Here is a 14,240-nt window from a genome sequence, read left to right on the forward strand (position 1 = left end):
GCGCGCTCCCCTCCCCCACCCGCCGCCTCCCCGGGGCCCGACTCCTGGCGCATACAGCCTCCTCTCTGCATCCCCGGAGGCAGAGAAGAAGGCAGGCTCACTCTTCCGGGCGGGGCCCAAACGTCGTTCGTCCCGTCTCGCAGGCGGCTCCCACAGAGGAACTACTTTTTCTCCCGCGGGGGCACTACTTCGCGGAGGCGTCAGCACTGGAGGCGCGCACGGCATGGCGGCGGAGGCGCGCCTGAGGTAGAGGGACGCCGGCCCGGTCAGGCCTCGGCGCGGCCTACACGCTTTGCTCGCCCGCTCCCGCCCCGGCTCCCGCCCGGCCATGGCGGAGCCCTCGCCCGCCCGACGCCCGGTGCCTCTCATCGAGTCGGGTAAGACGCGCAGCGCCCGCGCCCTCCCCCGGTGCCCCCGCCCGGGCCCCGGCCCCCTCCCCGCCGCCGCGGTCTCCCCGTCTCCTGACTGGTCTCCCCGTTTCTCCGCAGAGCTGTACTTCCTCATCGCCCGGTACCTATCGGCCGGCCCATGTCGGAGAGCCGCCCAGGTGAGTGCGGGCCCGCGGGCGGTGGCCGCGCTCCCGGAGCCACGGCCCCGCCGCCGCCCGGGGTCGCGGGAGGAGGGCGTCGGGTGGATCGGGGTGCGGCCCCCGCCCCCCTAACTGCGCGTCTGTCTCTTCGGCTGCAGGTATTGGTGCAGGAGCTGGAGCAGTATCAGGTCTGTGCTTGGCGGCTTTCTCCGCGTCCCCCGCCGGCCCTGCCCGGGGGCCGCTCGCCCGGCTCCCCGGCTCCCCCACCCCTGCCCCGCCGCCCCCCGCCCCCACACCCCTCCTGCCCTGCGCGGTGGTCAGTCGTGTGCGTCTCGGGTCTTTGCAGTTGCTGCCGAAGAGGTTGGACTGGGAGGGCAACGAGCACAACAGGAGCTACGAGGAATTGGTGAGACTTTTGACATTTCCATCCCGATGTTTCCCAGCGCCCGCCCCCCCCCCCCCCCCCCTTTTCGGGGCTCCCGCTGGAGGGACGAAGTGACAGAGCGGCGCTCGGAGGGGGCGGGCAGGCGGCCGGGGAGCCACGGGGACGGCGGGACTTCCCCCCGTAGGTTTTGTTTTGTTTTGGGGTGGCTGGTTTGTTTGGGCAGGAAACGGCCCCGGGGGCGGCGGGGGTAGGTGGGGGCGACCCTGTTCCGCGGTTTGTGGCCGGGTGGGTCCCCAGGTGCGGTGAGTCTGGTGAGAGCCGGGGGCGCGCCACCCAGTCAGCGAGCTGCTCTCATCTGTGTTTCTTCGGATCCCGACTTGTAACTCGACCTCTGATTGGTCTTCCTCCATTTGCCCCTCCCAGATCCTCCAACCACTTGTTCCTAGGAATAGAAGCGTCTCAAAGGTGGAGATTCCTCTCTCGGAACATTTTTCTTTCTTTTTCCTTCAGCAGCGTAATAAAAATCTTGCTGCTGTGAGACTCTGCCACTCCTCCAGTACTTTTGCCTCTCTAAACTGTGCTACACTTGTTGAGTGCCTCAGGAAACTTATTTTTATGAATTTTTAATATTGTTCTTTGCTGTATATAGCTGAATGTAGGCCCTAACGATGCAGTTTCTCTTGCTGGAGCGCAAGTAACATGGATTACAGTTCTCTTTTCATTGCACTTTGTCATCTTTTTTAGTTGCTCTCACAGTATGTGATTTGGTTTGAGCCACTTGTTAGTCCTTAGTGAAATAAAATATTTCTCAGGAAAATTTTTTTCTGACTTGTGTTAGGACAAAGGATTTTCTTTAGTTGCATATTCAGCGTCTAGTGCAAAACAGCCGAGAGAAAAAGAGCTGAGTGATCTTTTACCTCAGTTCTAACAACTGCAAGTAGAAGTAGGTGTTAATATAGAATAACATCACCATTCTTAAATTATATAAAAGAACAGAAATAGAAGGATTTGTTATCTGTATATGAAAAGTTTTTTTTTTAAACCTTTGTTGAAGTATAGTTAATTTACAACATAATTTACAGTGTTGTGATAATTTCTGCTGTACAGCAAAGTGATTGTTACACATATGTACATACTTTTTCATATTCTTTTCCATTAAGGTTTGTCACAGGATATTAATTATAGTTCTCTGTGCTGTACAGAAGTACCTTGTTGTTTATCCATCCTAGATAAAACAGTTTGCGTCTGTGAATCCCGAAATCCCGGTCTTTCCTTCCCCCACTTCCACCTCCTCTTTGGCAACCACAAGTCTGTTCTCCGTGTTTGTGAGTCTTTATGCTTGATAGATACTGAACAGTTAAGTGTTGACACTTAGAGCTGGGTGAATGTAACAAAAGATTCTATTTTAATTGCCAGTTTTAATATTTCCCTTCCTAGAGTTTTTTGAAGCAAACTCTTAAAGTATTTTCAAGAAAGGGAGTTGTAAAAATTCTTCATCATGGCAGAGTTTTTAATGTTTTCTTGAGTTTGACATCTTCAACCTTAAGGGAGTATTTAAAGGATGTTTTACTCCTGTTACTAGGTGCAAACAGTGTGTCTGTGAAGCAGAAAAACATAATTTTTGAAAATTTTTTTTTTATTGAGGTATAGTTGAATTACAATGTGTTAATTACTGCTGTACAGTAAAGTGACTCGGTTACACACATACATACATTCCTTTTCATATTCTTTTCCATTATGGCTTCTTGCAGAGTATAGATAGTTTTCTGTGCTGTACAGTAGGACCTTGTTTATCCATTCTGTATGTACCAGTTTGCATCTGCTAACCCTAAACTTCCAATCTAACCCTCTCCCACCGCCTCTCCCCAGCAAAGCAATATTGATAAGACATGCAGCTATGTTACTGAGGATAAAGTTGTTTACATTTTGAAATAAGCATGATGCTATAACTGCTGGGAAAATTACATTAAAAATAGATGGATATATTTTTTGGCTTTTCCTGTTAGTACTGCTTAAAACTTAAAATTCTGCTTTCAGGACTTCCCTGGTCGTCCAGTGGTTAAAACTCTGTGCTTCAGCTGAGATCCTTCATATGCTGCACAGTGTGGCCAAAAAAATAATACAAATAAAATTCTCCTTTAAAGTATTTGGAATCTTGCTCTGTGATGTATTCCTGTGACGTGGCTGTGACATATGTTTTCTCATTGCCTGGATGATTTGTCTGGTGAGGATCCTCTGTCTCCTTTGTCTTCCTCCCGCCTCCCTTTCCCAGCACTAAGTGGTAGACAGTGAGCTTTCTGTGTAGAGAATTATTCTTTTGTAAAGGGTATGTGAGTAGCTTCTAGTTCTCCAAACTCTTTTTCTCTTTAAAAATATATATTTTTAAGTATTCCAGGTGGCACTAGTGGTGAAGAACACTCCTGCCAATGCGGGTTTGAACCCTGCGTCAGGAAGATCCCCTGGAGGAGGGCATGGCAACCCGCTCTAGTATTCTTGCCTGGAGAATCCCAGACAGAGGAGCCTGGCAGGCTACGGTCCTTATGGTTCAAAAAGAGTCAGACGTGACTGAATCGACTTAGCAGGAACACATTCAAATATACACAAATGATAACAGTGTAATGAGTGTCCATATTATAAATTCATTATAAATTCAAGTTTGCTATATTTTTCGATATTTGCCTTGAATTGAGCTTCAGACAGGGTTCATGCCTCACACTGAAATGATCTTAAATCTTTCTATCTTGCATAGTTTTTTTTCCCCCCCTGTGCTGTAGATCTACTGAAGATACTTGAGTTATTCTGTAGAATATTTCACATTTTGGTTTTATCTGATTCCTTATAATGTTTATTTCTGTATGTTGTTTATTCCTTTTTCTCAGTAGTTCTGATTCTTGGATCACAGCCATCTGGAAAGCTTTATAAAATCTGCCCAGGCTGTGCCCCAGACCACTTAAATCAGAATCTTTGTGGTGGGACTGACTGAACATCACTATTATTTTAAAGCCTTTCAAGTGATTCCAGTATCACTGTCTGCACAGCTGCAGTTTATCTTAGACTCGTGACTGTGCTGCTAGTCCAGCTTGTGCTTTGGAAGCAAGACTATTTTTGGTATTTTCTTAGGAAAATTGAAACTAGTTATCTCTCAATACCAACTCTGCATTAGCAGTTGAGCCTGTGAATTTTTATGTAATTTTTATGAGTTGTAGGTGGTAAAGAAGGGGGAAGAATGAAATAGAAGTATAGAATTGGGCATGAGAATTGGAAAGGTTTGTAAAGGAGGGGTGTATTTGAAAAGGGGAGAGAGATTTGGTATACTTTGTAATTGAGTGACATGATAGGTCAATTTTTGTAGGCCAGTCTCTTAAGCAGGGGGAAAAAAAAATCAAGATTATTAAATTGTAGACTATCATTAGGGGGTTTATGGTCATTAACTTTTTTTTATTTGTTTGGTCATGTTTGAGTAGACCTTTTGTGTAAGGAGAACACTTCAGAGTTATTTGTATTGAAATCAGTATTTGGTTTATTAGAATTGTAAGTAGTCATTTTTCTTAAACCTTTAAGTTCATTTACAAATCTTATAAATCTAGTAATATGTAGAAACAAGTATTATTTATTTTTACATTTTGATTAGTGTTTGATTTGTCATGAGAATTTAATCTTAGAACATTTCACACCACTTAAAAAATATTAATTAAATTTCCTTAGGGGTTTCCACACTATATTTATGATGATGGTTTTAATCTGTAGAAGCCTGTATATGGCACATTTAGATCTAAGCATAATCTTTCTAATAATTTAAGTGTTGTAAATATATTTTAAATTTATCATAGATTATTATTTTTTATTCTTTCAAACATTAAAAGTAGTTCAGTAAGTACAACATTTGTTAGTATATCAGAATAACTGTGATTTGTACAAATATATCTCTGCTGCTTTTCTTCACTTCTACTTATTTGTCAACATTCCTCAGTTTACGAATTCACTCTTCAAATCAAGGGGAGAGTGGTTTAACCATCTTGAGCTTCTTACTGAATTGAGGACTCAGGTTATGTTAGAAAATTCTAACCCAAGATGTGAAATTCAGGTGCACCGCCAGATAGACTCTATTGGAGTCTAAAGTTGAAACTTTTTTCTTTTTTTTATAGCAAGGCTATTGACTCATTTGAAACAAAACTCCCAGGACTTCCCTGGCAGTGGTTAAGATTGTGCTTCCACTACAGGGGTCACGGGTTCCATCCCTGGTCAGGGAACTGAGATCCTGTATGCTGTGCCAAACAGCCAAAAAATGAATAACTAAAATGATACAACTGTGTATTCCAAATCTGTATTGCAAGTAGTCACATTACCATTTTTTTTGCTCATTGTGGATTCTAAAGACCCTTTATCCTGAGTGCAGCCTTTTTTTTCCCTCTCTTTATGGATTCTGCATTTTCTTTGTACTTGACTGTCCTTCTGTAGGCATTTGAAACTAGTTATCTAGTTATCTGTAGGCATTTCATTGATACCACTTGGGAACACTTAATGATCATAACAGTGTGATAAGCTGCAGTCTAGCAATAGGAGTGTTAAGTTAGAAATTTGGGCTGTAATCCTGCCTTTCTGGTTGCTTACTACATTTTCTTGTTCATTTGCGAAGTTGTGTCTGACTCTTTGTGACCCCATGAACTGCAACATGCCAGGCTTCCCTGTCCTCCAGTGTCTCCTGGAGTTTGCTCAAGTTCTTGTCTACTGATTGAGAGATGCTATCCAACCTTGATGCTATCCAACCATTTCATCCTCTTGTCCGCTTTTTCTCCTGCCCTCAATCTTTGCCAGCATCATGGTCTTTTCCAATGAGTAGGCTCTTTGCATTAGGTGGCCAAGGTATTGGAGCTTCAGCACCAAGTCCTTCCAATGAATGTTCAGGGTTGATTTCCTTTGGGATTGACTGGCTTGATCTCCTTGCAGTCCAAGGACACTCAAGAGTCTTCTTCAGCACTACAGTTCGAAAGCATTAATTCTTCTGTGCTCAGCTTTCTTTATGGTCCAACTCTCACATCCATACATGACTACTGGAAAAACCATAGCTTTGACACATGTAATCTTAGGCGAATTATTTAATCTCTACCTCAGTTCTTTGATCTGTATAACAATAAAAAGTGTTGTAAAAATACTGAAAAAAATGATTTTGCTGTGCTGGGCACACAGTAGTAATCAGTAGTATTTATGAGTGATAACATTGATGGGACATTTAAGTCATAATGTGTAGACTTCCCCTGCACTTAATTTATATTTGTAGTGTTTTGTGAAATAACAATACAGTCCATGTGAGCACTAATACTTGGGCTTATGATACTTGGTTTTTACCCTTATGAATGACCACAAAGTAGAATGGAGAATGGCAGTCTCTCTAGCTTAGTGCCGAATTATGGTAGTGGTGCTGCTGTCTGAGCCACTTAGCCTTGGCTGTGCTATTTTTTTCTTTGGTCTCCGCAACTTATTTTGATATTTCTTTTAATGAAAGTTTGTTGACAATGATTTTAGTTTTCCTTTTTGGTCTGGAAACTTGTTTTGATTTTATTAAATGCATTTTTTTTTAAGCTGTGAAATTCTGGTTGCTTACTCTTTTTTTTTTTTCTTTCAGCACATTAGTATTGAAAAGCCAGCAGTCTTACTGTTTCTTCTTTTAAGATGTGTGTGTTTTTAATTAATTAATTTGGCTGTGTTGAGTCTTAGTTGTGACGCCTGGGCTTAGTTGCTTTGAGGCATTTGAGCCGGTGTCCCCTGCATTGTAAGGTGAATTCTTAACCACTGGACCACCAGGGAAGTCCCAATATAATGTTTTTCCCTATGGTTGCTTTTCAAGATTTTCATTTTGTTTTTAATTTTCAGAAGGTTTATGTGATATACCGTAGTCATTATCACTGTATAACAAATTGTCTGAAACTTAGTGAATTAAAGCAGCACAAATTTATTAATTTATTTATCTATTTATTTATTTCTATTTGGTCATGCCACACAGAATGTGGAATCTTATTTGCCCGACCAGGGAAGGAACCCATGCCCCCTCCATTGGAAGCACTGAGTCTTATCCACTGGATCTAGTTGCAGTGAGAGGGCTTCTCATTGCAGGGGCTTCTTTTCTTGTGGAGCACCGGCTCTAGCACGTGTGGCCTCAGAAGTTGCATCTTCTGGGCTCCAGAGCTCAGGCTCAGTGGGTGAGTGAGTGAAGTCGCTCAGTCATGTCTGACTCTTTGCGACCCCATGGACTGTAGCCTACCAGGCTCCTCCGTCCATGGGATTTTCCAGGCGAGAGTACTGGAGTGGGTTGCCATTTCCTTCTCCAGGGGATCTTCCCAACCCAGGACTCGAACCCAGGTCTTTTGCATTGGCAGGCAGATTCTTTACCGACTGAGCTATGAGGGAAGCACAGCCACCAGGGAATTCCCACAGATTTACTGTCTCAGTTTGTCAGAAGTCCAGGCACCACTAAGCTGAATCCTCTGTCTCTCAAGGTTGCACTCAAAGTGTTGGCCAGAGCTGGTGTTTCCACTGAAAGCTTGACTGTGGAAGGAGCTGCTTCCACATTCACATGGTTTTTGGCTGGGTTCAGTCCCTGGAGTGGACTGTTGGGCTGAGAGCCTTGACTTGATTCCTGTTTGGCTCTTGGCTGCCCTCAGCTCCATACTAACTTAATCTCTGCAGCCTAGCAACTTACATTGTCAGAAGATGAAAGCTGACAAGGTGGTAGCCTGCAGGCAAGACAGAAGTCACACTCTTTTGGAAGCTAGTAATCAGACACGACTAAGCAACTGAACTGAATGGATGTGTTGCCCAGTGTTAGTACTCTGTTGGTTAGAAATAAGCTACTCATGGGGAGGGGACTCACAAGTCTGTGAGTACCAGAAGGTGGAGATATTGGAGTCCCTGTCAGAAACTGCTTACCACATGTGCCTAGGTGGATTTTTTTTGGCACTTTAAGGTTCTCTGAGCTTCTTAAACCTGTAGAATATCAAGTAGTTCAATGAATAGCTTAAAAGTCCCATGTAGAAAGGATGGAAGCATGGGGCAGAGTAAGTATTTTGAGGAGATAATGACTGAACATTTTCCAACATCTTGACCAGCTCTAGGTCTGCTGCTGTTGGCCACTCCTTCTCTTGACCCTGGGTCTCATGTTTTGTTGTGTTTTTCATCATCTTTTGAAGTATACTTTTTACATTAAAAGAGTAGTTTAGTCAGTGTCCGTAAAGAAGGTACTTGGACTTTCCTGGTGGTCCAGTGGTTAAGAGTCTGTGTTTCCATTGCATAGAGCAAGAGTTTGATCCCTGGCTGGGGAACTAAGATCCCACATGCTTTCAGATGTGGTAAAAAAAAAAGATGTGCCTCTCCCCCCTCCCCCCCATCCCCCCTCCATCCCCTGGCCCCAAACTGTTAGTGTGGGGTTGTGTCAGTCTAATTTGATCATCTCTGACTTGTGTGTGACTTTAATTGCATTCATTTAATAACTGGCTTACGTGTTTTGAGGATGGGATTAAGACTTTCTTTTTCAGCCGATTTTGAAATTTGGGCCCTAGTGAGATTCTTGGGAGGTCATACTTTATGGCCCAGTTGCCAGCTTTCCATACTTCATAAGATCTTGTACTGTTTTATAGTCCAGCTGCCTGCTTGTTGTTTGATGAAGAGTTCTCTTTGCTCTCTAGTCCAGCCATTGGCTTTCTACCTTGAACTATCCCTACCCTTAGGAGGTTTCTCTCCCACCTGTTCTGCATCCAGTTTTTGGTCCTGTGTAGTTGGTGAAGGCCTATGGAAGGGAATGGGAGTGGGTGCCACTTACTCTGAGGAAGCTCCTTAGCATTCTCATCACTTGTGCGAGTCTGCAGGCAGCTGTTTAAAGGTTTGGCAGATTTTTGCTTTTTCTTGTCTGTGTCAGTTCTTCCTGCCTGTCTGCTAGAGATGAAAACAGCTGAAGTCTTGTTTTCTGTTCACAGAAGGGCTTATCAGTTTCTGGGGTTTAGTTAACTTAGATTTGTTTCCTTAGCTCTGTGAAAGGGAGATATTGATAAAAGTTATTTTAAAGATAATCCAGCTTGTTCTCACTTAAAAAAAAATTATTTTTGGTTGCACTGGGTCTTCGTTGCTGAATAAGGGCTTTGGTGTGGTGCTTGGGCTTCTCATTGAGGTGGCTTCTCTTGTTGCAGGACATGAGTTCTAGGCACGCAGGCTCAGTACTTGTCGCACACAGGCTTCATTGTTTGGAAGCATGTGGAATATTCCCAGACCAGGGATCAAACCCATGTCCCCTGCATTGGTAGGCGGATTCTTAGCCTCTAGACCACCAGGAAAGTCCCAGCTTGTTCTCATTTTTAAGGTGAGAATTAGTTGAGAGGTGTAGTAAGCTAGTGTTTACAAAGTTTTTACAACAGTGTCAGATAATAATCACTATGTAAGTATTAGCTGTTATTAATGTAATGAATTAGTCAAAACCTTTAAATACTTAGACGTGCATTATAAATAAACATTAGTATCTCTTATTTTTGTTAATGTGGAATCTGAAGTCCTAGTGAGTACTTTCTCCAGCTTTCCCATAACTAGTTAGATGTAGAGTTAGAACTGTTAACCATATTTCTGGTGGATCTGGAGAGTCCCTGACGCCCTTTTTTCTGGTATCTGTTAGTTAAATTATCATTGGTTTACTTGAGGCCAGGTTCTAGATGGGGAGACCTTTGCCTGAGAAAGACCTTGTGGTAGAGCCTCAATTTAAAGCCTTAAAATTTGCCCTTATTTTTATGTAAATATTTGAAGATATTGGTAGTGACCTTTCTATAGGTATTACAAACTGGTATGTAATTAGTTCATTAGCTTTTCTGTGTGAACTATGACTAAAAATTGGCCTAATGTTAAAGCTTGCTTACGTTCATTGTAGAATATTTAGAAAATGCAAAAGCAAAGAGAAAATGAAAAAAATCACTAAAATGAGAAGTGTTTATTTCTCTTTATGCATATAATCTAACAAAACTGGGGTAAAAAATTAATTCCTTGCCATTTCTTTGGAAAATTTTACCTAACTATTTGCTTCTTGGACGTTTGGTTTCCAGATTTTTCTATTAGTGATTCTATGAATATCAAAATGAGGTCTATATATCTATGTATTTATTTATCTATGTACATAATTGTCCCTTGTAATAAATTTCTAGAAATTTAATCATTGAGGAAAATGGTTTACTGACTGCCCTGGTGGCTCAGCTGATAAAGAGTCCGCCTGCAATGTGGGAGACCTGGGTTTGATCCCTGGGTTGGGAAGATCCCCTGGAGAAGGGAACGGCAACCCACTCCAGTATTCTGGCCTGGAGAATTCCATGGACTGTATAGTCCATGGGATCACAAAGAGTCAGATATGACTGAGTGACTTTCACTTAACAAAATGGTTTACATTTTATAATGTTTGATTTGTTCTCCTTAGGTTTCTTCCTATTTTAACTTTTGACTATTGTATGCAGTAATACACTGATTTCATACCCACATAACCTTTTTAATCTCTGTTAATTTGATGGATAAAATAGTACGCATGGTTAAGGTTTGAGGCATTTTTTGCCAAGTACTGCACAGAAGAGCTTTAACCTTTCTATTTTCTCTCTCAGTTTTCTCAGCAACCCTATTACCTTACATGTATCATGATTTCCTGTTTGAAATGAACTTGGAAGAGACAAGTAACTTGGATGAGGTTATGTTTATCTGGGCTGTATGCCGTACTTTTTATGTTGACTATTCATTCAGTAATGCGTGGTGCATGTATGCAATAAATAAGTATCTGCCATATTCAGAGTTCTAGGGATACCAGTCTGGAGGAGATGGACAAGGCTCCTACATTTATGGAGCTGACCCCTTGGGGTGTAACTGACCAGGAGCAGCAGACCAGTTACTGTAATACAAATTCAGACTGGTGATGGGGATTGGGAAGGGAGGGTGAAAGGAGATACCTGATATTTAAGGAATGGTGAGGGAAAGCTTTTTTTGATGGTATAACATTTGACCTGAAGGATGAAAAGGGGCCAGCTCCGTGAAGATCAGAAGAAAGTGTGGTCACCATCAGCCTTAAAAACCTGCCTAACCTCTGACCCCATAGTTAAATGTCTAGGATTTTTTAAAAAGAAGTGAGTTTATTGGCTGTTGGTAATCATCTTTTTTGAATTGCCTTTTTATATCTTTTATCTGCTTTTCTACTACTGTCTTACTGTTTTGTAAGTATTCTCCATATATATATATAGGTTATTCTTTAGTCTGTCACTTGTTCTGAATTCCTTTTTCTAGTTTGCAGGTTGCTTTTTAGTTTTCTTTGGGGGTTTTTCTTTCTTTTTGGTGGTTCAAGATTTTTAATATTTTGTATCTCTTAATCTTTATTTTGCCTTTATGGTTGTCCTTAAAGCTTTTCTGTACAATAAAATTATAAAGGCAGTATTATATATCCATTTATATTTTTTCCTATGCCATTTATAATTTCTTTTTTAATGTCTTTATGTAGAGTGTATTTTAGCATTTGGTTAGTATGATGTATTTGAGTCTAGCCTTTTCCAGTTTGTCAGTCAGTTAACGAGTACCATCTGAGTCATCTTTCTCTGTAGAGAACGCAGTCATCATTACGCAGTCATCATCATTTTCTAAGTTCTTTCTGACTTTCCTCCACGATCTCTTTCTGTTCCTGTGACATTCTGTACTATTTTAATGAAGGTGATCATTACATACTAGGGAATTGGCTCTGAACTGTAACTTAACCAATAGCTGTGAAGCTATGGGTCCTTTCTGGCTTTTTATTTGGGAATTAATATTTCCGTTTTGAGTGTTTAATTGCATTTACCTAGTATTTCAGACATTTCTGGGCTTAGCAGCTGAACCTTTGAATTTCCATCAACTACATTTCTTTTATATGACTGTAAACTCTTGATTTATGTTTGTATTGTATTTTATGAATTTGTTTTAAAGATGTAGCTAATATGAATAGGTTTTATTTCTTTTGATCATTTGAAATAGGTACAGAATTCTGAGTGAAATAATGAGCTCAGACTGACTAGGAAATGTTTTGCCTTAATGTTGAAATCTGGTCTTTACTATGTACATGTGACTGAAATTATTTGACCAAGGACTTTTATTATTTCATATCTTCTGTAGGCTGTAGTTTTGTAAAATTCATATGTTTAAAAGTGTACCTGTATTGGGAATTCCCTGGTTGTCCAGTGATTAGGACTCTGCGCTTCCACTGTGAGGGTTACAGGTTGGATCTCTGGTTGGGGAACTAAGAATCTACAAGCTGTGTGGCTGGGAAAAAAAAAAAAAAAAGTGTGCTGGTCTCTTCTGTTTTATTGGTTTGACCAAAAATTTCCTTTGGTTTTTAAGTAAAAATAAGGCACAGTTTTTCATTTTCACTGAGAACTTTATTGAGTGTTGTCACCATTTTGTTCCACTACCTTCTGTCTTTTTTTCAGGCAACTTCATAATTCCATCTTCCTCGATTTTTTTTTTTTTAATCTTTTTGAGCAGAGAACTATTCCAGGGGCCTTTTATAGTCTTCCAGGCAATTGAATTTTTTTTCATTAAGGAAATTTTGAAAAGACCATCCAAAGGTGCAGTGTCTGAATATAGTAGATGAATCAGAGCTTCCCAGCCAAGCTATAACAGTTTTTGTTTGGTCATCAAAGAAACATGGGTCTTGTGTTATCGTGATGGAAGATTATGCATTTTTTGTTGTCTAATTCCAGATGTTTTTCATTGAATACTGCTTTCAGTTGGTCTAATCAGAACTAATCATTAGGTTTTCTGGAAGGAGCTCATAATAGAGGACTCCCTTCCAGTCTCACCATGTACACAGCATCACCTTCTTTGGATGAAGACCAGCCTTTGATGTGGTTGGTGGTGGTTCATTTTGCTTGCCCTGTAATCTCTTTCATTTCACATGATTGCAAAATATCCACTTTTCATCGCTTGTCACAATTTGCTTTAAAAAACAACTGTTTTCATTATGTTTAAGTAGGGATTCACATGCAGAAATGCAGTCAAGAAGGTTTTCTTTGCTTAGCTTATGTGGCACCCAAATATCAAAGCAATGAGCATGACCAACTGGGTGCAAATGATTTTCAGCACTTGATTTGGATATTTAAAATTTTTATTTATTTAATTTTGGTTGTACTGGGTCTTCATTGCTGCTTGAGGACTTTCTCTAGTTGTGGTGAATGGAGGCTGTTCTTCACTGTGGTGTGCAGGCTTTTTGTTTCTGTGGCTTTTCTTGTCGCAGAGCACAGGATCTAGGTGCTTGGGCTTCAGTAGTTGTGGCACCCAGGCTCAATAGTTAGTTGAGGCTCTAGAGCACAAGCTCAGAAGTTGTGGCTCATGGGCTTACTTGCTCCACAGCATGTGAAATCTTCCTGGACCAGAGATCAAAGCCATATTCCTTGCATTGGCAGGCAGATTCTTATCCACTGTGCTACGAGGGAAGTCTTGATTTGGATATTTTGAGTATGTTGGCTGACTCCCTCATGGTATAATTATTCTCAGTGTCTCACTTTGATCGCTGTCAACTTCAGCTGGTCTGCCTGACCATGGAGCATCATCCAGTGAGAAACCTCCAGCACAAAACTTCACAAACCACTTTTGACACGTTTGGGATCAGTCACAGCACCTTCTCCATACACTGCACAAGTCTTTTGTGTTGGGTTTTTACTTTTCTTGAAATAATTAAGCATAATATGCTGAAAATGTTGCTTTTTCCCCTCTTCAATTTTAAAACGGCTACACAAAAATTCACCAATTTCAATGTTTTTCTTTTTTTAATGCATGCTGATATGACAACTGTCACAAGACAATCTTAATTACTTCGAATGAAGGTAAGACAATTAAGTGCTACTAGAGCCATCGTAACTGGGAAAACTAGTGAACTTTTTGGCCCACCCAATGCTACATCTTGTTAAACATTTTTTAAAAATGAAGGTTTTTTGGGGGGGAATATTTCTCTCTTCATTAAGTTCCATATAGGATTCAGAGTTTTAAGACCATGTTTTGGTCATACTCAGCTTAGAAAATTCTGTTATTTTGATTTGATATAGCAGAAACCTCAAGATGGGGCTTCCCAGATGATGCTGGCACTAGTGTTAAAGAACCCACCTGCTAATGCAGGAGACTTAAGGAACGCTAGTTCAGTTCCTGGGTTGGGAAGATCTGGAGGAGGGCATGGCTACTCTCTCCAGTATTCTTGCCTGGAGAATCCCACGGACAGACGAGCTTGGCAGGCTATAGTTCATGGGGTTGCACAGAGTCAGACAAGACTGATGCACACATATCTCAAGATGCTTCAGAAGTCAG

At 41.4% G+C, this 14,240-nt stretch overlaps 1 protein-coding gene across 1 annotated transcript in view; it reads left to right on the forward strand.

Annotated features, from left to right (window-relative positions):
• The first annotated feature begins 211 nt into the window (after window positions 1–211).
• BRWD1 (bromodomain and WD repeat domain containing 1) overlaps window positions 212–14,240 on the forward strand; it is a 123,813-nt gene continuing 109,784 nt past the window's right edge. Inside the window, exons 1-4 of the mRNA XM_040232432.1 lie at window positions 212–377; window positions 489–547; window positions 688–717; window positions 876–935. Coding sequence (XP_040088366.1) covers window positions 329–377; window positions 489–547; window positions 688–717; window positions 876–935 — 198 coding nt within the window. The 5' untranslated portion in view covers window positions 212–328. The remainder of the gene's footprint in view (window positions 378–488; window positions 548–687; window positions 718–875; window positions 936–14,240) is intronic.

Source organism: Oryx dammah, unplaced genomic scaffold, assembly GCF_014754425.2.
Source record: "Oryx dammah isolate SB20612 unplaced genomic scaffold, SCBI_Odam_1.1 HiC_scaffold_2, whole genome shotgun sequence".
Taxonomy (NCBI): domain Eukaryota; kingdom Metazoa; phylum Chordata; class Mammalia; order Artiodactyla; family Bovidae; genus Oryx; species Oryx dammah.